This window comes from Anas acuta, chromosome 5 (assembly GCF_963932015.1).
Source record: "Anas acuta chromosome 5, bAnaAcu1.1, whole genome shotgun sequence".
Taxonomy (NCBI): Eukaryota; Metazoa; Chordata; class Aves; order Anseriformes; family Anatidae; genus Anas; species Anas acuta.
Window position 1 is genome coordinate 47,113,402 of NC_088983.1, and position 20,131 is coordinate 47,133,532.

At 39.6% G+C, this 20,131-nt stretch overlaps 2 protein-coding genes across 3 annotated transcripts in view; both read left to right on the plus strand.

Annotated features, from left to right (window-relative positions):
• NADSYN1 (NAD synthetase 1) overlaps nucleotides 1–14,616 on the plus strand; it is a 19,753-nt gene extending 5,137 nt beyond the window's left edge. The window contains exons 8-21 of one of the 2 annotated variants that reach the window (XM_068684564.1): nucleotides 1,073–1,190; nucleotides 2,570–2,701; nucleotides 3,487–3,561; nucleotides 3,729–3,853; nucleotides 4,023–4,071; nucleotides 4,747–4,849; nucleotides 5,474–5,642; nucleotides 6,019–6,154; nucleotides 7,622–7,728; nucleotides 8,494–8,625; nucleotides 9,073–9,142; nucleotides 9,896–10,024; nucleotides 10,701–10,877; nucleotides 13,709–14,616. In XM_068684564.1, the coding sequence (XP_068540665.1) occupies nucleotides 1,073–1,190; nucleotides 2,570–2,701; nucleotides 3,487–3,561; nucleotides 3,729–3,853; nucleotides 4,023–4,071; nucleotides 4,747–4,849; nucleotides 5,474–5,642; nucleotides 6,019–6,154; nucleotides 7,622–7,728; nucleotides 8,494–8,625; nucleotides 9,073–9,142; nucleotides 9,896–10,024; nucleotides 10,701–10,877; nucleotides 13,709–13,765 (1,579 nt within the window). In that variant the 3' untranslated portion in view covers nucleotides 13,766–14,616. Of the gene's footprint in view, nucleotides 1–1,072; nucleotides 1,191–2,569; nucleotides 2,702–3,486; nucleotides 3,562–3,728; nucleotides 3,854–4,022; nucleotides 4,072–4,746; nucleotides 4,850–5,473; nucleotides 5,643–6,018; nucleotides 6,155–7,621; nucleotides 7,729–8,493; nucleotides 8,626–9,072; nucleotides 9,172–9,895; nucleotides 10,025–10,700; nucleotides 10,878–13,708 lie in introns of those variants that run through there. The other variant, XR_011097232.1, reaches the window with a different exon arrangement.
• A 1,413-nt stretch (nucleotides 14,617–16,029) lies between these two features.
• The window catches only part of TPCN2 (two pore segment channel 2), a 30,028-nt gene continuing 25,926 nt past the window's right edge, over nucleotides 16,030–20,131 (plus strand). Inside the window, exons 1-4 of the mRNA XM_068684562.1 lie at nucleotides 16,030–16,308; nucleotides 18,020–18,084; nucleotides 19,221–19,297; nucleotides 19,740–19,917. Of these exons, the coding sequence (XP_068540663.1) occupies nucleotides 16,236–16,308; nucleotides 18,020–18,084; nucleotides 19,221–19,297; nucleotides 19,740–19,917 (393 nt within the window). The 5' untranslated portion in view covers nucleotides 16,030–16,235. The remainder of the gene's footprint in view (nucleotides 16,309–18,019; nucleotides 18,085–19,220; nucleotides 19,298–19,739; nucleotides 19,918–20,131) is intronic.

The window sequence follows — 20,131 nt, forward strand, 5'->3', positions numbered from 1 at the left end:
AAGAAGAACTTATTTATTTCAGTCTACTGCTCCTCTAAGTGTAAATATCAAATTATGTTCTTTCCCAAGTGGAAGATAGGTGGAATAAGCCATCCTTTCATGATTTTATTTGGCATGTAGGCCGAATTTCTGGAGTATTGGTTTTGTCAGTAATTATAATCCCATATTATATCATTTACTATTCACAGTCTCAAAAAATTGGGAGTACTAGAGTTTTTTTTCATTTTCCTAGACAAGTAGAGCCTTGTTATAATGGACAAGCTAGAGCTTAGGTTCTTGGATCGCTTAGGCTTCCATCACTTTGAGATGCATCTATTTACCTATTAGCTTAATCCTTCTCTATTTTTTAAACCATCATCATACAAGGCAGAAGGAAACAACTAAAGGTCATTAACAGAAAGCAAAGTCTAGCGCCCTTAAGTAATAGTTCCTGGTTTTACTTTAGTTCCTGCTACAATTTTAGGTTCTTCCCAAAGACAAAGAAGAACGTATTCACAAAGGTTAGACATAGGAATGGAGAGGGAAAAAAAAGAAGTGGTTGCATGAAAGCTGTTGTAGTTAACGTAGAATAAATAAAATGTTCCAGATGTCTTTACAAATCCTTCAACTCAAGTAATTCATTTCCTTATAACTGCAGGTGTGGTATGTAATATACATAGATACTATGTTTTTTTTTTCTCTATTTATTTTTTTTTAGCATTTGAAAAAGAGAAAATCAGTAAAAGTCAGGTCATTTCATAGGGTCTTGGTGCTGCCCTTTCAGACCAAGACTGTCTTGTTTTCTTTCTTTGTGACCCAGACTTCTATGGAATAAAGTAGAAGGCATTTTATTTAGAATACAATTAGCAAAACCCTGCCTGCCCTCTGCAACCACTACTGGTCTTTGACAAGAATCAAGCGATGCAGGAAAACAGATGTTTTTGTGAGCTCTAGCTATGTTTGAGCTAAGACCTTGAGAAAACTGGCAATGACATAAATGTTTTTGGTAGTGGTGGTTTTAAATGATACCTGCAATATTCCCAGCTACATGTGATTGCCAGCTCAGTTTTTTTTCTGCCTTCTGATTTGACAGCCCTCATATTGAAATGGGACTTGATGGTGTGGAAATTTTCACTAATTCTTCAGGGAGTCACCATGTGCTGCGGAAGGCGCATACCCGGGTGGATTTGGTGAATTCTGCTACAGCAAAGGTATACTTAAGGCATGAGCTTAGTGGCCTTGACAGACCTTGTTACTTGGGTGTTTTGAAGTTTTGTTTGTTTGTGTGTTTGTTTTTGGCCTGTGATTACCTTTCCTCCAGCTGCTGGGGTTCTGTACTTCTTTGGGGAGCCCTGCTGTAGGTAATGCTTTAATGCCGGAGGCTATTTGGTTACAGATCAGTTCTGTATGATCTGTGGAGCAGGAAAACAGAAGAAATGCTATTTAGTATTTGCTTGGGAGTATGGGAGAAATGAATGTATGCATGTGCACATGTGAGGAGCACGCTAAGAAGGAACTTGGCACAGGAACTCATAGTTCTGCATTGGCATACCAACTATATAATCTTATTTTCCACACACCTCTATAAAGGAGAGTCAGAATACCTTAAAGCAGTTTATTTTCTTGCAGCTCTGGAGGCTTGTTGCAAAAATGCAATTGATCTTTATCTTAATTCCATTAAATTGTGAAGATAAAATATTGTACTAATATAGGAGACAGAAAATAGTAATTATTCAGAGTAACTGACTGCTCTGTAATTGGAAGCATGAAATGTTGAATCTACTGCATACAGAGAAGCAACGAGCTTGAAAGGGCATAGTTGAACATGCATTCTCCATGCAGGACAAACTACCAGTGGCTCTGCTTGTTCCCTGTAGTTATCTGTGCCTCAGCAGTCTCCCTTCATGTGCTCTATGTACTGAACTGATGGCTCGTTACCAGCATTTAATTCAGTCAGTGTAGGGTGATATTTTCCAGGCATATGTAAAACCTTCCAAAAGTTTCTCATTTCCATAAATTCACAGTTCCTTTTTTGATCTTCATTCACAAAGCAACATTCTCTTGGAGAAATATCGGTAACTGTCTCAGGAAGGGAAAGTAGAAATCTGTCTTTAAACTTAGCCATTACTTTTCCTGTCATTGTCATACTTAAATTTTATTTTGGTTTTTGACATTGAAAATTCTGCCTATTTTAAAGAGAAGCGATCCAAACACAGCTTCTGCCATTATTTTCCCTCTTCTGTCAATCTCTCCATGAACTTAGCATTTCAGTTTTGAAATGTAGCCCTCTCCGTTTGGGCTAAGGGTATGACTCTTCAAGCTAGTAACAGGAGATGTGTTTTCCAACAGCAAGAAAGTGATAGAGTTAATGTACTACATTTACTTACGTTATTATATGTTTCTGTTGTATGTATAGTGTGTAAAGTCCTTTTTCAAATGGAAAAAAACAAGGGTCTAAGCCCTAAGTCATTCCCATCTTAGAGAAGGATTATGAGAAGGACTTGAATAGTGGAAAAAGTTTGTTGTTTAAAATTGTCAGGTACTACATTGTGAAATAAGTTTTTTGTCTGTTTGCTTGTTTTCTTCTCAGAATGGTGGAATATATATTTTATCTAACCAGAAGGGCTGTGATGGTGATCGTCTGTATTATGATGGCTGTGCCATGATTTCTATGAATGGAGAGACAATTGCACAAGGATCTCAGTTTTCACTCGATGATGTGGTAATACATTCAACCTATAGATAACTATTACAGCTGAAGTTAGTGGAGCTACGGTTACGCTCAAGACTTTTCAGAAAATCTACTGATACTAGGTCTATGTCTCATAGACTAAAAATATGTTTTTACCGTGCTATTCAATGGGGTCAAAGGCTTTTTCCTCATTAAATTGCCCTGATCTGCAGTAGCTGTCCTGGTTTTGTGAGCAAGGAAGAGCTGTCACAGTGGAGCAACTTAATAAAAGTATTTGAGAATGTAATCGCCATGTTTAGGAGGGGCTCTCTTAATTTATATTATTTATTCAAACAAATAAGTGTGAAGACTGCAGTGTTCTAATTACGACCTGCCTTGATAAACAAAATGTTGGATAGGTTGATCGTTATTTAAAAGCCCCCTTTCTCGGTAATTCGTCATCACAGCTGTAGGTTTCATCACTTTTTGTGCCATGCTCCTCTCTTTCCCCAGTATGCTTCTTGACTTTTCCTCTAGTTCTTTGCTGCAACTGATGGTGAACTCATTGTTCAGCCATCTGACAAGTGCTATGTATTTGTTGTGGTTTATGAGCATCCTAGAGTACTCAGTGAATTGAGTCAGCTGTTCTCATTTTGTTATGTAAGTAAATCTACTGAGACAGAGACGAATTGTAAAGTGAGCAGAAAGATCTGTATTGGAAAAAGTTTTACATGCGTTTTTCTTCCCTAGCACTTTTTTTTGTTTGAGTCCAGTCGTGTCAAGCATGTTTTATCAGTCTGTGTGGAATCAATCTAATGCTGAGAGCCTCTCCACAGGAGGTGCTTGTTGCCACACTGGACTTGGAGGATGTTCGAAGTTACAGAGCAGAGATTTCATCTCGTAATTTAGCGGTAAGAATTTTTTACACAGATCAATTGTAAACTCTGCCAAGTTTGAATAGTTATTGAATTTAAAAGCTATTTGCATGTGTTGATGTTTCAGTGTTCTACAGATCTGTTGTATGGGTTTATGCTTCATTAAAATTTATGTCTGCCAACTCTTCTGTATTTTTGCGTAGGCAAGTAAAGTGAATCCCTATCCTAGGATAAAAGTGAATTTTGCTCTGTCATGTTCTGATGATGTAGCTGTACCTGTTTGTATGCCAATCCAGTGGAGACATCATAGTCCTGAGGAGGAGATCTGGTAAGCACACATTGAACCAATTACATGATAAAAAGTTTAAAACTAATGGAGATAAATATAATTTCTTTACATTTAACTAAAGACGGTCTCTCACTGGGGGAGTTGCAAGTTGACTTACTCAGGTCTCATCCCATAACACGCTTGGACTGATGATATTCTGTGATTTCAGCCTTGGTCCTGCATGTTGGCTTTGGGACTACTTAAGGCGCAGCAAACAGGTAAGAATTGTTTTTTTGTTCTTTGTCATAGCCTATGCACCTTCTTCTGTGGTATAGGGACAGTACAGATTGCTGTCCTGTGCTGCTGCTAATGCAGACTGATGTCGCTAGTTCATGGTGCAAGGTTAGATCTCACTGGTAGCTCATTTAGACTTGAAACATGTATGCCGTGACTTTAGTATGCTCTGCAGACCTCTTCCTTCAGAGTCATGCTTTCTTTGAAAGCAATAGTCAAACATACCTCATTAAATGAGATTTCTTTTGCTTTGGAACACTATTTTTCAGTAAGAAAAGTATTTTTAATGGCATAGGAGGGTGTTTAAAATAAGCAGAGTGACAAGAACTAGTAGTTCAGTTCAACGGTAAATTACATATGAAAACTTTGGTCCTAGTTATGAGCTTTTCTGTATTGCTAGAATATAAAGACAGACTGACAATTTTTATATCCAGAGGGTTTACATTGACTCCTTGTTTGGATTTTTCCAGTTGGTAAGAGTTGAAGGGGATTTGCTAGATCTGTGGGATTTTTATTTATTTTTTTGTTTGTTTGTTTTCCTGCACAATGTAACAGATTGAAAGGTGCATATGTAATTTACTAGAGTGTGTTTCTGAATGGTGAAATACGTGTTTTTCTGACTTTGTATTTTTGAATTTCTTCCTTGCTTTGTTTTCAAGGCGGGATTTCTTCTACCTCTTAGTGGTGGAATTGACAGCTCTGCTACAGCTTGCATAGTATACTCTATGTGTCACCAGGTTTGCCTGGCAGTCAAGAATGGAAGTAAGTAGATATACATGTCTGGTTAGCCGTATTTATTAATGATTAAGGACAAATTTATATTAGTTAGGTGCAATAGATGCAAGGGTTCATTAATAGTAGAATTCTGCCCAGCTTTAATGGTGTCTTTTGCATCTCTTCAGAAATTCCAGAAAAACAGGTTCAGATTTCAGGTTCTTTGAATTGGCTTAATAGCTTTCATTCAGGGTTTAAGAACTGGGTGTGAAACTCAGACCGGTTTCTGTCTAAAGTATTGTTCAAGATGTTGGATGATGTAGTTTTGGGATTCCATTTTGAGAATTCTTTCCTCTATTAAATTCACCACTGCAGAACACGGCTGGGCATGGTTCAAGCCCTTTGTATACGTGGAATCATGTTTCTGTGGAGCTTCTTTAAGGCATAGAACAAAAGGATTTAATATTTCCTTGTTCAAAATTAGAAACAAAACCAGGATTTATTTTTTTAATATATGAAAACATGTTTGGAGAGTTAGATGAAGTTATCTTATTTGTGAGGGTCAGTGTAAAGCTTAATTGGAATACAAGAAACTTAAAAGATATTTGCATACCCTGGATAGTAGGAGGACAACAATTTTTATTCATTTTATTTATTTTCCTTTGTCCTCAGATGCAGAGGTGCTTGCTGATACACGCAAGATTGTGCATGATGAGACCTATGTCCCTGAGGATCCTCGAGAATTTTGCAAGCGTATCTTTACCACTTGCTACATGGCTAGTGAGAACTCCTCCCAGGACACTTGCAACAGGGCTAAACTTCTGGCTGAGCAAATAGGCAGGTAGAGATTGGGAAGAAATAGGAAGAAAAACCCTCATCTTCTGGAAAAGACTTGCATATAAAGCTTTCAAATTTTAAAATGGCAAAAATAGGAGAGGAATACTAAATGTGTGTAAGAAGGATATTATTACACACATTATTTAAGTGTGTAAATGTAAGGCATGCTTGGAATCATTTGGTGAAGAACATAAAAATTTGGAAACAGACTCTGGAAAATGTTATTTTTTCTTAATGTTCTTCATACCAGATCTGAGTTAGTAGCAGCCTTAAAACATCATTTTAAGGATGTGTGTATTTGTTTGTTTTAAGAACTTTTTAATGTTTTTTATGTAGTCGGACTGTGCTAGTTGAGTCACTTCTGTTTGAATTCTTGTCAGCTATCACATCAACCTGAACATAGATGCAGCTGTGAAAGCTATTGTGGGAATTTTCAGCATGGTGACAGGTCGAACTCCCTGTTTTTCTGTCTATGGAGGGAGCAGCAGAGAAAATCTGGCACTCCAGAATGTGCAGGTGTGTTTCACAAAGGCTTTGTTTAAAATAGTACAAAATGGTAAAGTAGCACTGGGGCCCTTCCTTTCAATTGCTGTGAAGATCTGAACACATCATGATACATTCCTGAAGATTTATGGGCTTCCACTAAATGCTTGTCTACAGCGGAAATCTACAATCCCATATAACTTGGAAGATAAGATAATTGTTACATGTGATTCTTAAAACCTCATGGGATGGTCAGGAAGAAATAGTACGTGCCTTTATCCCATGAACAGCATTAGTCCAGATGTTGTTTAGAAAAACAGCAGAAAGTCACCAGCCAGGTCAGGAAAATGAGCAGCAAAGTGTTTTCATAGATGAGTCTTGAGTTAGTAGGATTGCGGCAGGGCAAGACTTAAAAATTTTGCTGATATACATTAGACTTAACTCTGGTTAACGGTACCAGCCTGTAATAGGCACTGCGTGAGATGTCAGGCTTACCTATTCCAATTCCAATTCCTGAACCTTCTCAGTTTGAGAAGGTGGATGATCTGAATGTGCTTAAAATGGCTCATAAAAACGTAGCTCAAATATAAATTTCTACTTAAACTTTTTCATTGTGACAGAACAGATTGGTGCTGTACTTGGGTACTGCTGCTCTACATATTATGTAGAATCACAAAAAACATAGCTGTCAAGTGATTTCCAAATAGCTTCTAGTCCCTGGCTGTAGATGTACCTTTCATTGTCTTGATAGTTTTCTTTTTGGCCTGTTCTTAAAAGCTTCCAATCAAAGCAGCCAGTCGGCTTTAACTCTGGCTAAATGATGATTATCTTGTTTGATGGTATTTCTTTTTTTTTTTGGTTATTATTTTTATTTTTATTTTTAGCCAAGGATGCGATTTTTCTTCCCCCGTTATTACTAGATAACTCCATCAGTCTTCTCAGGAAGAAAACATTGCATCTTTTATCATTTCTTTTTTTTGGCAATGGCATAGGCTTGGTGACAAAATAATGTGGTGAACTGCTTAACATCACACACAGTTGTAGCTAGAGCTGGAGGCTGAATTTATGTCTGTGTTCAGTATTGTTACCTTCCTTGGAAAATGTGAGTTTTGGAGTGGGGACAGAAATGGAACTTCTTAGAAATTTTGCATAAATGTGGTTAGTCTAACACTATAAAAAGGTGTGTTAGATGGTTTATCTGCATATTTTATCCTTCTTGGATGCTTATCAGTGCTTGCAGGAATCACAGCTACTCCCCATTCTACAATTCAGAGTAGAATAAATTTGCCCAGTCACATTTGTGGCACTAGCCAATACTGGATCTAGCTTTCCCAAGTGCATGTTCAACGTCCCCTCCACAAGACAGTCCTTGCAGCAGCAATTAGCACTCTCACATTTTGTTCTTTATGCGTTTGTTTAGAGAATTGTTAATTAGATATGATTGGAGAGAGATAAATTAACAAAGCAAAGTAATTTTTTTTTTTTCATTTTGCTTTGTAGGCTCGAGTAAGAATGGTCCTTTCCTACCTGTTTGCTCAGCTGACACTTTGGACTCGTGGGATGCCAGGGGGACTTCTGGTGCTAGGATCAGCCAATGTGGATGAAAGGTTGGTAAAAATTAGAAATCAAAAACCAGGTGAACTGGGAACAGGTCAGTGCAGTTCTTTAGCTCTACCAAATCCCAGTGTATGCTGTTACCTCAGAAGAGGTAAAAAGCTGAGAGTACACAGATAGCAGTGAAAAGAATAATAGTTGAATCAACCTGAATGGCAAAACTGTGTATTTTTCAGTTTACAACCAAAGTACTGTTGTAGTTTTCCAAAGAACTATTACTTCCCTCAGCAGGTCTGTTATATGTTATATTTTCAATTCATCAGTTTGGAGTTAAGTTGTGAACTTTGAATTGAAAAATTGACTTCATAAATCTGGAGTACTGTCATTAGAGCTGGTTGTTGGAAGATAAAGATCCTGGGACTGATAACGTCAAAAGTTTGGAGAGTAGTGTGTGTTGATTCTAGGAGTTCAGGATATTATTATTATTAATAATGATATTAATATTATTATTATTTTGAATGGTCAGGACGGTATTTTAATTGTTTTTTCACCTAATATATTACCTTAGTGTGGGTATTTTAGTAGTGCTTCATAACTGTTTAAAATATCATCTTCCTTCTCCTGTCAATTTCATGGCTTTAGGATAGCTCTTGTTCATCTGCACACCTGTTTGTCCTTTATGTATAAATATGCTAACATTATGCAGTCTGTCTGCCCCTGTCTTCATACCACATATGTAATCTATCTAATACAAGCTGTTGTATAGCATACTAATGTTACATTCTTCTGCGTTACATAACATTTCTTCTCCTGCTCAGTCTCCGAGGTTACTTAACAAAGTATGATTGTTCAAGTGCCGATATCAATCCCATTGGTGGAATCAGCAAGACTGATTTGAAGAACTTCATACAATACTGTATTGAAAACTTTCAGCTTACAGCCCTCAGAAGGTGAGTAGTGAAGCAGTGACGTTTGGTGTCTGTGCTGCATATTGTGTTGTTTTTTTAAAAAAATTTTATTTATTAACAGAGCTAAGTTGCAGTAATTTTGCAAATGCTAATAAAGAAAAGGTTTTTGCCCATCCCTGTTTTTAGATTATTGTGCATACTTACAGAAGACCAATCTATGTGGCTGGGTGCCACAAGTCTTAGGAGTTACTGGATATAAGCATTTGTGTTGTTTAAAACCACTGAGGAAACTGGACAGATGTTTTATGTTTTGGGTATAGGCATTGCTTTATAAACCTGAAACAGCTTGGAAGTACCACTTCTCAGGGCCATCTAGTCAGCTACTTAAGTCCTGAAGAAAGTTTGAATAAAGCACATGATTTTTAACAAACCCGACAGTCTAGTACTAATGAGACTGGGTAGAATTTACTTTTCATCTTCCTCTTACAGTATCATGGCAGCTCCACCTACTGCAGAGTTAGAGCCCCTGGTGGATGGACAAGTGTCTCAAACTGATGAGGTAATGGGCAGTGACTTTAAAATGCTCTGGTAAGCTTTATCCCCAGCCTTGTTTTTTGTCCAAAAAATATTGTTTGCTGTTCTATGTATCCATGTGTCTCAATGAGTGTGTCAGAAAATGTTTTTAAGATATTGACTAGACACTAACCAGTGTCTTGCACGAGTGTTACCTGTGTTGACAGCAGTCTACAAAAGAGGAAGTCAATGTTTTTTTGTTCGTTTTTTGTTTGTTTGTTTTGTTTGTTGTTTGTTTGCTTGTTTGTTTGTTTTGTTTGTTGTTTGTTTGTTTTTTTTAATCACTCTGTTGTGGATACTTGGAAGTATGGGTGTTCTGAAATTTTCCAAAATTTTGTTTATTTTAGAGTTTCTAAAGTTTAGAGTTTCAAAAGAGCAAAGGGTTGCTTATTTATAATTTCACATCTTTCCTTGTTTTGACATATCTTACTGACATATACTGTATTGAAGCTCTCTAGAACAGAAAATGAACAGATCTTTCTCTGGAAAGGAATGCTTTCACTAGCCAAATAAAATTTATTCCTTTTAAGAATTTCAGATCTCCCATTTCAGAGAGATCCCAGTTCTTTTCTTCTTTGTGTAATATTGCTCTTCTCTTGTTTGTTGTTTTTTTTTTTGATCATTGGCAATTTAATTTTAGTGTTTCTTTGATTAAACTGGGTTATTGTAATTGGTCATAAAACTATTAAATACAGCTTGCATGGTTAAGATTTCCTGTGGTTCCTGTGTATGATTGCAGGCAGATATGGGGATGACATATGCAGAGCTCTCCATCTATGGCAAATTGAGAAAGATTGCAAAGGCTGGACCGTACAGCATGTTTTGTAAGCTGATTAATATGTGGAAGGAAATTTGTACTCCAAGAGAGGTAATGCACAAAATAAAAATCCAATTGTTTAATGTCTTTGCCAATATAGAGTGTGTTTGGAGAATGTTCAAGTAGAGTTCCTCTTACCTGAAGGGGTGGTTTAATTACTCTCTTGTGTTTAGAGATATTACACAGTTGTAACAGAGTACGCTGGAAAAACTGTTGTGGCTTTCCTAAATTAATGTAGTTTGTTGTTTGTGTTAGAAATTGTTAGAACTGTAATTGGGTAATTTGAAAACAATTACTTCGCAACGGTACCTTCAGGGGAAAATTATTCCCTGAAATATATGTGGCTAACTGCTCTTGAAGCCTTGCTTTGAAAGAGTATCTACTTTGCTGTCATTAGGTTCTTATGTTTCTTGGGCATAAAGGAAAATGTTCAGTACCTGAATCACACAGGCTAGTGATTATTGTTAGGTTTCTTAAGAGGCACTTTGCTACTGGTAAATGTTAGAGACAGAGACCAAAGTGGTGTCTGAAAATGGTCTGAAATACCTCTTGTAATAGAGTCATCCAGAGTGATTCCTACTGGTAGTGGTAGGTAATTTACGTGTGTCTTAATGGTGGGAAATGGGTGTGTAAAGCCAGAACGCAGTCTCCAGAATGCTGTGCTCATGTAAGATCTAAATACTAAGACGCTTTAGCTGACTGAAAGCTATATTCTTTTGTACACCAGGTGGCATCAAAGGTTAAGCATTTCTTCAGGATGTACTCGGTGAACAGACATAAAATGACCACCCTCACTCCTTCCTACCATGCTGAAAACTACAGTCCAGATGACAACCGGTTTGATTTGAGGCCTTTCCTTTATAACACCAGCTGGTCCTGGCAATTTAGGTGTATAGATAAACAGGTAAATGTCCTCGGCCTCGTGTATGGTTTTATATGCAAAGCTCTCTCAATGGGACAAGCACAGTTCCAGTGAATCTCCAGCAGAGACAACTAACGCTTAGGATAACAGAAATCTCTGTTTTTTTCATATAATTCTCTGGTTTTAATGTGATTATTTTCTCCCATTGTTTAGTATGCTTGCCATGCTGCTAGCAAGGCAAGAGGAGAAGAAAAAAAAAGATGAATTTGTGTATTAAGGCTAGAAACTTCTACGTTACGCCTGTATTCATGAAGTCCTGTGATAATACAGAAAGCAAGCTGATTTTGGTATTTTGGTTTGAGTTCAGGACCTGTCTGAAGGGATCTGTTTAATTGCAGGATTAAGAGAACCTGCACGTGTGTGGGGGGAAAAACCAGTAAGAGGCAGCAATTCATTGTAAATCCCACCTGCTTCTACAACAGTATCTCCTTTGAACCTTTAAGTCAGTTAACTCACGAATATGTTTGCTCAAATACTGCAGAAGTACAGTGCTTAGTTTGAGCACTGCGAGGTGTGGAGGGGCTCAAGCAGCTATTGTAACTGTAATCTGCTTATCTCTTTGTAGTTTTCAGTCACACCTCTGACGTAGTTGTAATGCATTTATTTTATGGCAAAAGTATTGCGCTGAAGAATTTTAGCACCTTGAAGTTTTCCCTGCCAGAGATTTTGCACCTCCGTTGCTTTTAAGAACATGTTTATATATGTAATAAAATATTAATTACCTCGTCTGTGAAATGCCAGACATGCTGTAATAGCATTTTACTACCTTGAAACCTTGGATAAAAGCTACCATGTGCAGCATTTTTGTAGGTCTGTATATTTTTTTCTGTAATTCTGGAGTCTTTCCCACTGAAGCTCAGGAAAAAAAGTTCTTTTGGCCTTAGTGTGAGTTGAGTAAAATATTTTTGAAGGGTCTGGACCAACCTGTAATTATTTAATGCTTACAGAAAATGTGATCAAGATCTTTTAATGATTCAGGATAATACTGCTACAGTCTTTAGCTCGATTTGTATGTAGTAGCAGTTGTGCCTGCAAGAGTATCAGCCACTGCAATTTATTCTTGAAAATCAGGAGTCGAGTTCAGGGAATAATCTGTTATCTGAGCAGCAGTATTTCAGAAGTAACTTGAACTGATAACTCATTATTGTGAATAGCCTTTTGCAAGGCTGGAAAATAATGACTTGCAGTAATGAGTCAAATCTGTACTATTCATGAAAGGAAATGCTGTCAGAGTTTCCGCTTATTATGCATATTCAGCACAACTGTACTTCTGAAGAGAATTGCTCCAGGACAATGTCTCACTGGTAATTGTGCTTAATCTGCACTTACGGTGTTTGTTTTTTTTTATATGTTTGTATAGTAGCAGGACTGTGAAAACATGGCAAACTCTGAATGACATGGTTCTGCCAGAAAACATCTTTATTTAGGCAACACCAGGTTTTCCTGTAAGAGTCATTCTAGCGCATGTGGTCATTTGTGAATGGAAGCTGGTTTGAATGCTAACACCAGAGAAATCTGTTGGATTTGTGGAAAATACTTTTCTACCTGTGTTTCACGGGGTAATCAAGCCAATCCGGTCACTCTATTTAAAGTGCAAAATTTCCTCTGTATTTATTGTAGAAGGAACAGTGGAAAGACAAGGAGGTTTAGATGGCTGTGTTTGCTGGGAATTACCAGATCGGCCCTTGGAGTCCTAATGCCAGTCAGCTCTACTTGGCTGAAGGCTCCACCTGGGTGAGGAAATTTCTAGTAGTTTAGATCAACCCTTGGAGCTGCAGTGGCACTGTCTGTAGTTTCTAGTATCAAATTATGGCTGGGTAAAGGTTATATGGCCAGAGCATGTACTGCAACAATTTCTAATAGTCAAAATATTCATTGAGGTTTTAATAGCTGGCAAAATTTGACCAAACAGTAACATAGCTCAGAAGGAAGCTGACACAACCATCCCCAAAGATTAGCTATCTGCAGTCTGTCTTCTGATTAATTTTTTTTCCCAGTGCTTACTGGTCATACCACAAGAATAGCCACATTTGCTCAATCCAAAATGTCTACCAGCTTGAGTAAGTGTGACCTTTTCACAACCAGCAGCCGATGTTGAGGGAAGAACATAAGAATAGTGTCTTTGTATTATAATTTCCCACCCCTATATCTCTCCATAGATTTTGGGAACATAAAACTGAGCTTTCCAGAGCTGAAGAAAACATGCAGACCATCATATTTAATTGTTGCTGTTGTGATATCCCCCATGAGCTTGTGGAATCCTTTCTGAAACTATTTATATTGTTAACCTTAACAATAACTTCGCTAACCATAATGTGATTTCTCTTCTTAAGTCTCAGGAACAGTGAAGGTCAGTCTTAGAAGGATGTGTGCATGTGCACAAGAAGCATTTTTTTGTGTTCATTTTTTCAGTTTCTGTTAAGAGCAGGGTTCCAGCTTATGGCCTGATCTGATATGTCAGCTGTCATTGAAAGGGACAGACTTGTTTCCCTTTCTATTTACCCAGGCTTCTCCTGAGGTGGCTTGGGTACTTGTCTTACTCCTTTGTCAGCCAATGAAGAAAACTAGAAATGGATGAGAGCAAGCAGGTGGGGACAATTGAGAGGGTGGGTTGGGAGGAAGTTTGGCTTTCTCTTCTGACTGCAACTAACAGAGCCTGTACTGCTGTGTTGTCCCTTGGAGTGTATCCCACTGTCACTTCCTGATAAATCTGGGCTCTACACTGACTTGTGATGGAAGTCAGAAAATACAGGAGATGTTAAATGCAACTTAATTTAATTATACTATTGAATCTGTTTCTTTTTAACTTACAGGTGTCTGATCTGGAAAAAAAGGAAGAAATTTCTGTAGTCAAAGATGTCGAAGACTGATTTGTTCTCGTTTGATGCTGGTAATTAATTTGGTAAATGATGTTCAAAACTAGAGTATACTGTGATGATGTAGAGATGACCCAAACAACAGTGGAAATTACCATCGTAAATGGTATTTATAATCAAGTCCTTTTTCTTTTTTTTTTTTTTTTTTGATTGACTCTGGTTTATTCCCAATACACTTAAACCCTAGTTTGTCTAAAGAATCATTCATTAAGGATTTTCAGTAGCTACTTCAATTGATTGAAAATATTTGGATAAGCCCATCAAATATAAATGCACGGGAGTCTTGTGAAAGTGTATATGCATACAAATATTGATTGGTTCTAATGACTTGGAGATGATTTTTAGCAATACTCAACTGAAAGAACAAACCATGACGGTTCTGGCATGTGCTGTTGGGGGGGATCATTTCGCTTTTCAATAAACTAGTAATTTTACAGTAATAATTTACTCAGTTCTTATTTTACATGGCTTTTATGTATCTAGCATTAGCTGTGTAGACTGTTCCAGTGTTTGAATAGCTGTGTAAGGATTAATTGAACAAGGTAGCGGAAGCATGTCCAACTTGAAGCATATTGGTAACGTCCTTATTAATGGCATCCAATCTAGAGTTCAGCTTTTTGTTTTGCATTTACTTGCTGTGTAACTAGAGGCAATTCATTTCAAAATCTCTGATTTAATTTCCTCAGAAGAGTAATACCAACTTCACACAAATGTTCAAGGACTGTTTAATGGTTGCCACTCTTTTTCAGCTGGACTTTAAGGATTTTGAATTAAGTTGTCATGGTGTCAGACATTTTTTAATGTGTAACTCAATTTACCTGAAATAAAAAATGTTTTCTGGCTCATGGTATGTTGGAAAGAAAACACAAGTGTGCTATCCACGCTACTGCTATTCCTACTTGTTTAGGTGCTGACTGGCCAGGAACTGAGTGAAGCCTGTTGTCAATGACTATGCAGTCAGTGAATGGTTTGACTTGCTTACATAATCATTTTACTGTTGGAATCAAGTTTGCTGGGTGTAAAACATCTGGAAGTGGAGTGGGTTTTGCAGAAGGAAGTATGAAGTGAGCTTTGAGTTTAGTTAGTGTTACCATCCTCTCACCTACTGCTTCCAAAAAGTTATTTTAACTTCACAACTTCATTAATCTTTTTAATGGTCCAGAGCTATGGAAAAATAAAGGAACAGGCCTATCCTTGCACCATTTTTTATGTGAGTCCCTTTTCTGTTCATTTAATGTCTGGCCATTTCCTTTGCTTTTTTTTTTTTTCCCCCATTGGATTTGAAAGATGTGTTTTTAATAGAGGAAATTAAAAATGAATTTGTGAGGCTTTGGACAAACAATGCTGTAACTGCTACAGCAGGGGAGGTTAGACCAAGCTAGACTTTTGTTAAAATAGCTGTACATTGTGCTAATGGAAAATGTCTGGTAAATGTCATGTTCTCCACTGTTGTTTTCCACATTTCAGAGAGACAGGAGAGTTGATTCACATGGAGTTAAAGATGTTGCATTGTTTTTGGTAGGGTTATTATATGCTATTATATGCTGTTGGTTTAAATACATCATTAACTTACCTCACTGGACACTGATGAAGGAAATTGGACACATATGAAGGAAAATCCCAGCTCGGATTCACCTTCCAGTAGTTGGGTGTTTCCAGTTCTTTAAGCTGGAGGTAAGGGGTGACTTTTGAACAGGAGTTCAGGAGCCTCTTGCACATCCCAAGTCTTGCTTGCTTTCTTCGTCAAGCTGTCACTTCCCTCCCTAGCCAGCCAGACACAGCAGGAAACAGTTTCTTTCCAGTCAGCAATAGTACAAGCAGTAGGCTGTTTCCGTGCCCCCTTGGCCCTGTGGTTACCCTGAGCATTTCAGGCAGCCAGCAGAAGGGCACCAAGTTCCCTAGGCAGTGGCACTCAGGCCGGTTGTGCAAATGGCACTTCACCTCCTCCTGGCCGTGCTGACAGGCGCCTGCAGCAGCCCTGCCATGCCTGCCTTGAGCAAGGCTGTCCCTTCCCCTCTGCCTCCTCTACCCCAGCCCTGCACGGGGGTGAAGCCGGTGAGAGCTGGCCCGCTTTTACCACCGCTTTCCGCTCGGGTTGTGAAGGGGAAGTAGCGGCTGGCGCCCTGGCAGCCGCAGGGCGATGAGGATCGCATCGCATCGCCCCTTTCCCCCCCCAGGCTGCCCCTGTCAGGGGGAGGCGGCGCCCGCCCCTTCCTCCCTTCCCGCCCTCTTCTGCCTCAGCACGGGGGCGGCGGGCTCGGGGCGGTGCTGCCGGGCTGCGGCCGCCACAACGGGGCCGTGCCGTGCCCGAGGGGGCTGTGCCGTGCCTGAAGAGGCTGTACCGTGCCGAGGCTCCTCCCTGAGGCGCCGGTCACAAGCGGCGAGGGCGGCCGCCCTGCTGCTGTCCCGTCCCGTCCCGGTGGCGGAGCGCAGCCCAGCCCCAGCCTAGCCCAGGTCGCCGCTGATGGAGGCGGGAGCCGGCGCCGAGACGGAGCCACTGCTGCCCCCGCGGAGCTGGCTCCGGAGAGCCGAGGAGGGTGAGCGGGGGTCGAGGGGCGGCCCGGGCGGTGGGAGCGTGGCTGTGGAGCCCCCCTGAGGGCTGCTCCTGTGGGGGCTCCTCCTGTGGGGCCGCCCCGCGCTGCCCTCAGCCGCGCTGTGACTCAGCGCCGCTCGCCGGCACCGAGGGCTGGCGGGATGGGACAAGCGCCCGTCCGGGCAGCCAGCGCGGAGAATGACCTTTTAACAAATAAATAATTCGGGAACTGCCCCAAGTTATCGCTTCTTGGGAGTTTCCGTGCGTTAGGGCGAAGAGAGGTCGCTCAGCTCCTGCCCTTCTGAGACCCTTGGGGTCAGCGCTGAACTTGCAGCGTCTGCTTCACAAACGCGGGGCTTCTGCTGTGCCTCGTACCCGTGAACTAATGCTGTGCCTTTAAACAACTTTATTCCTATCTCCCTGCGGCGGCGAGGCTCCAGCAGGATAAAATCTGCCTGCACGTGACAGCACGAACCTTGCTCGCCGCCGCCTATGTGCCATTTCCCTCACATTGCGGGTTGAGTCGCAAGCGGTACAAAAGCCTGGCTTGTGCTCGCATAAACGGTGACATTTGGAAGCTGTCTGCAGAAAGTGATGCTGCTGAATCATGTGGAACATAATTGTCAGGGACCCGAAGCAGCGGTGCTGCTGGCGCTGCTCGATGAGCAGCACGGGGAGCGCACGGGATCGAGGCGTCCTGCGGGGTCCCTGGCCTGGCACGAATTGCCCCTTCAGCCTCACCCCCTCCTTGGGAAGGTGACACCAGCAGTGTTTTTTATGTCTGTAGCTCCCTAATCTTTCTCTGAAGGAGACTCTTCCTCATAAGTTGGCTTTAACTACCTGTCTTGTTGGGTTAAGTGCCAGGTTAGTTATTCACAGGTCATAAATTAAGCGAATGCGAGCGATTGACCTTTATTCTTAACTTTGTGCATGTCTTCATATAGACCTAGGAATGGGTTTTGAAACGTTGCATGGAAACTAATTTGCAATATTTTATTTCACTTTTTGTACTTTTACCTCTTTCTGTGTCTTGAACTCTGATCTGTTAGCTATGGTAATAATAACTCTTGGGACTTTTTTTTTTTTCTTTCTTTTTAAAGGACTTATTTCTGTTCTCTTCTGACAAATTTCTGTTGGCTTTGGAGAGAACAATATCAATCTAAACCGTAGTACATTTAACAAACAAAATAGGAGTCTAGAATGCCAGTGGCTCATATTTCCAGCTTGGATCCCCGCTTTATCAAAGAATAATATTGTTAAAGCTCCATTAAATAGAAATAGATCTTTGCTGTCTCGTTTAGGGGTGATTTTCTTGAGACTAAGACTGATGAGGATTTAAGGTCATAAAATACAATGCACGCTACTTAAGATTTCTCTCTGTATAAAAATTATCCCAGCCTCGCGCTAGTTATTTATTTGCTAGCGTAATGTAGCTACTTAAGCTAAATGGAAGAGCGAACCTTTTTGCAAAATAAAGGCAGGTAAATGATGTGTTTTGAAATTATCATTACTATTAATTTAATGCCCAGTGCTGCCAAACGTGGCAGGAGTTGTCTTTCCGTATTTTCTCAGCGTGTGTGTGTTTATACAGTGCTGTTTATTGTGAGAACCGTGGCTGCGCAGCTTCTGTTCGCCCAGGTTAACTGTTAACTGAGCAGGCTGCGGGTCTTATTCAAAATGCAGCAAGTAATTCTTGTTTCTTTTTAACGTTATAGCTACTGGATCGGATAATGACCTTTATATAAACCAAGCCGTAGTATTTATAGAAGACGCGATACAGGTAAATACAACTTGTTTGTTAGCTTTCCGTGCTGGGTATTTGTCATGTGTTCTGATAGCTTCCAAGTTGTTTTTTTTTTGTTGTTGTTCAGGCAAGTTCCACATAACATTGTCTTGTTTTACAAAGCTAAATCAGAATATCAGATTCCTGTGGTATGCAAGTTTCAGTGAATGTCTGCCTGGACTGTGCATGTTTTTGCACAGGGTATTTGTGCTGAACTAGTGTCTTCTTAAGTTTGTCAAAGCAGATGCCGATTATGTTGATTTGTGGGTGGGTGTGCTTTGTTTTTTAATAAAGCCCTTACTGCTAAGAGCAAGTATCTGGGCAAACCCTGTTATTTGCATCTAAATCTGGTTACAAAGCTTGAGAGTTGGCAAAGCTTGAGGTTGGCTTTAAGCAAGAAGCTGGAACTTTAGCTGAGCTTACTGCCTGTGCAAGTCTCCATTTTTGTCTGTGTCTGTCACAGCATACTTCTGAATTTTCTTGCCTTCCTGTTATTAGTCACGGGCAGTGTGAATGCTCGAGGACAGTTTTGCAGCCCTTTTTCTTTTGGTTGGGAGATTTCAGGAGTTCAGATATATTGAATGCATGCACACCCTTCTGACACTTACTACTTGGAGGGGGCAGAGTAAGAGCAGCCCAGGGGGGCTGTGGAAGTTGAGGTCTTCTGTTTCCAGAATTAAATTTTATGCATCTTACGGCTTTTTGGAGGGGCAAGACAAAAGATCCATGAATGGAAGGAATGCAAGAGAGGTGAACCAAAAGTCTGGGCCTCTTTAACAATTATATAGAACAGTAGGCACTGAATTATTACGGATGCTGTTATATGTAATGAGGATAATGCTTGCTTCAGATAACTGTCACGCTGATCGTTTATCCGATCAAATGTGCAATCTTTAGATTAAGGAAAACTTCAGTAGAATCGTTCCCATTGCACATATGTGGGCTATAGCTAAGGTGCACTCATTAGTGAGTGTCATTTTAATAATAACTTGTACAATAATTTCTTTATCTTGTTGTCCAACTGGATTTGTCTCGAGCCTTATTGATTAGAACTTGGTTTATTTTTGCAAGGATATTTTTGTCTTTGATTTAGACCACGTCTAATATTATCCTTTTTTGCTTTCTCCCTACAGTATCGATCTATAAACCACCGTGTGGACTCTAAATCCCTGTGGCTTTATAGGTGGTATTATTCAAGAATTTGTCAATGGTGAGAACTTGTTATTCTTATCGCTTTTTAGTTTAGGACTATAATTTTTGTGTTTATGTCTTATTTTTATTAAATAATTAGATAATTGTGCACTTATCTTTAAGAACTTATAGTAGGAAGCAAGTGGGTGATTACACGTGGACATGGTAGAAGTGGAAAGCAACAAAGCATACAAAAAGTTTTCTAAATGTCTATTTCTAACTGTATTATATATTAATAAGATTGTTGTCAGTTTCAAAATGACACCACGTAAGGTTGTATGGTTGTCAGCAGTAGTTATTGTAAAGCAGACAACATCGTGCTAATTAAGTGCTGTGTTATGGTGCAACCAATTTGAGTTAAAGATGATTTCATAAAACTTGATTTTCTTGTAAGAAAATTGTTTGACTGTAAATATTTTGTTATTCATTTTGTTTATTTTTGTTCATCTCTACCCAAACAGCATTTTGAGCTTGACCATTACTATAATCCTGGCTTTGGCTTTCATTGAAAGGCCTTCTTCGCTTACTATCACATCAGATGTACGATACCGCCTTCCTCCCTGGGATCCTCCATGTGGCCTAACAGAAAGCATCGAGCTGCTTTGCTTCCTCGTGTTCATGATTGATGTGTCTGTGAAGGTGAGCATTGCTTTTCTCTGCCACTGAATGAAATGCTATGTGTGCTGGTCAGCTGAGTAGGTTTAGTCAGTGTTGCTTTTATATTTTGGGAGAAAGGTTGGAGAAGTGTTATTCAAATGTTGGATTTTCACAATGAGATTGCTTGCAGTGTTGAAGTCCCTCTTTTAGGAGAAATTACTGCAGCTTTAGTGAAAAACTTTTTGTTTGTTTGTTT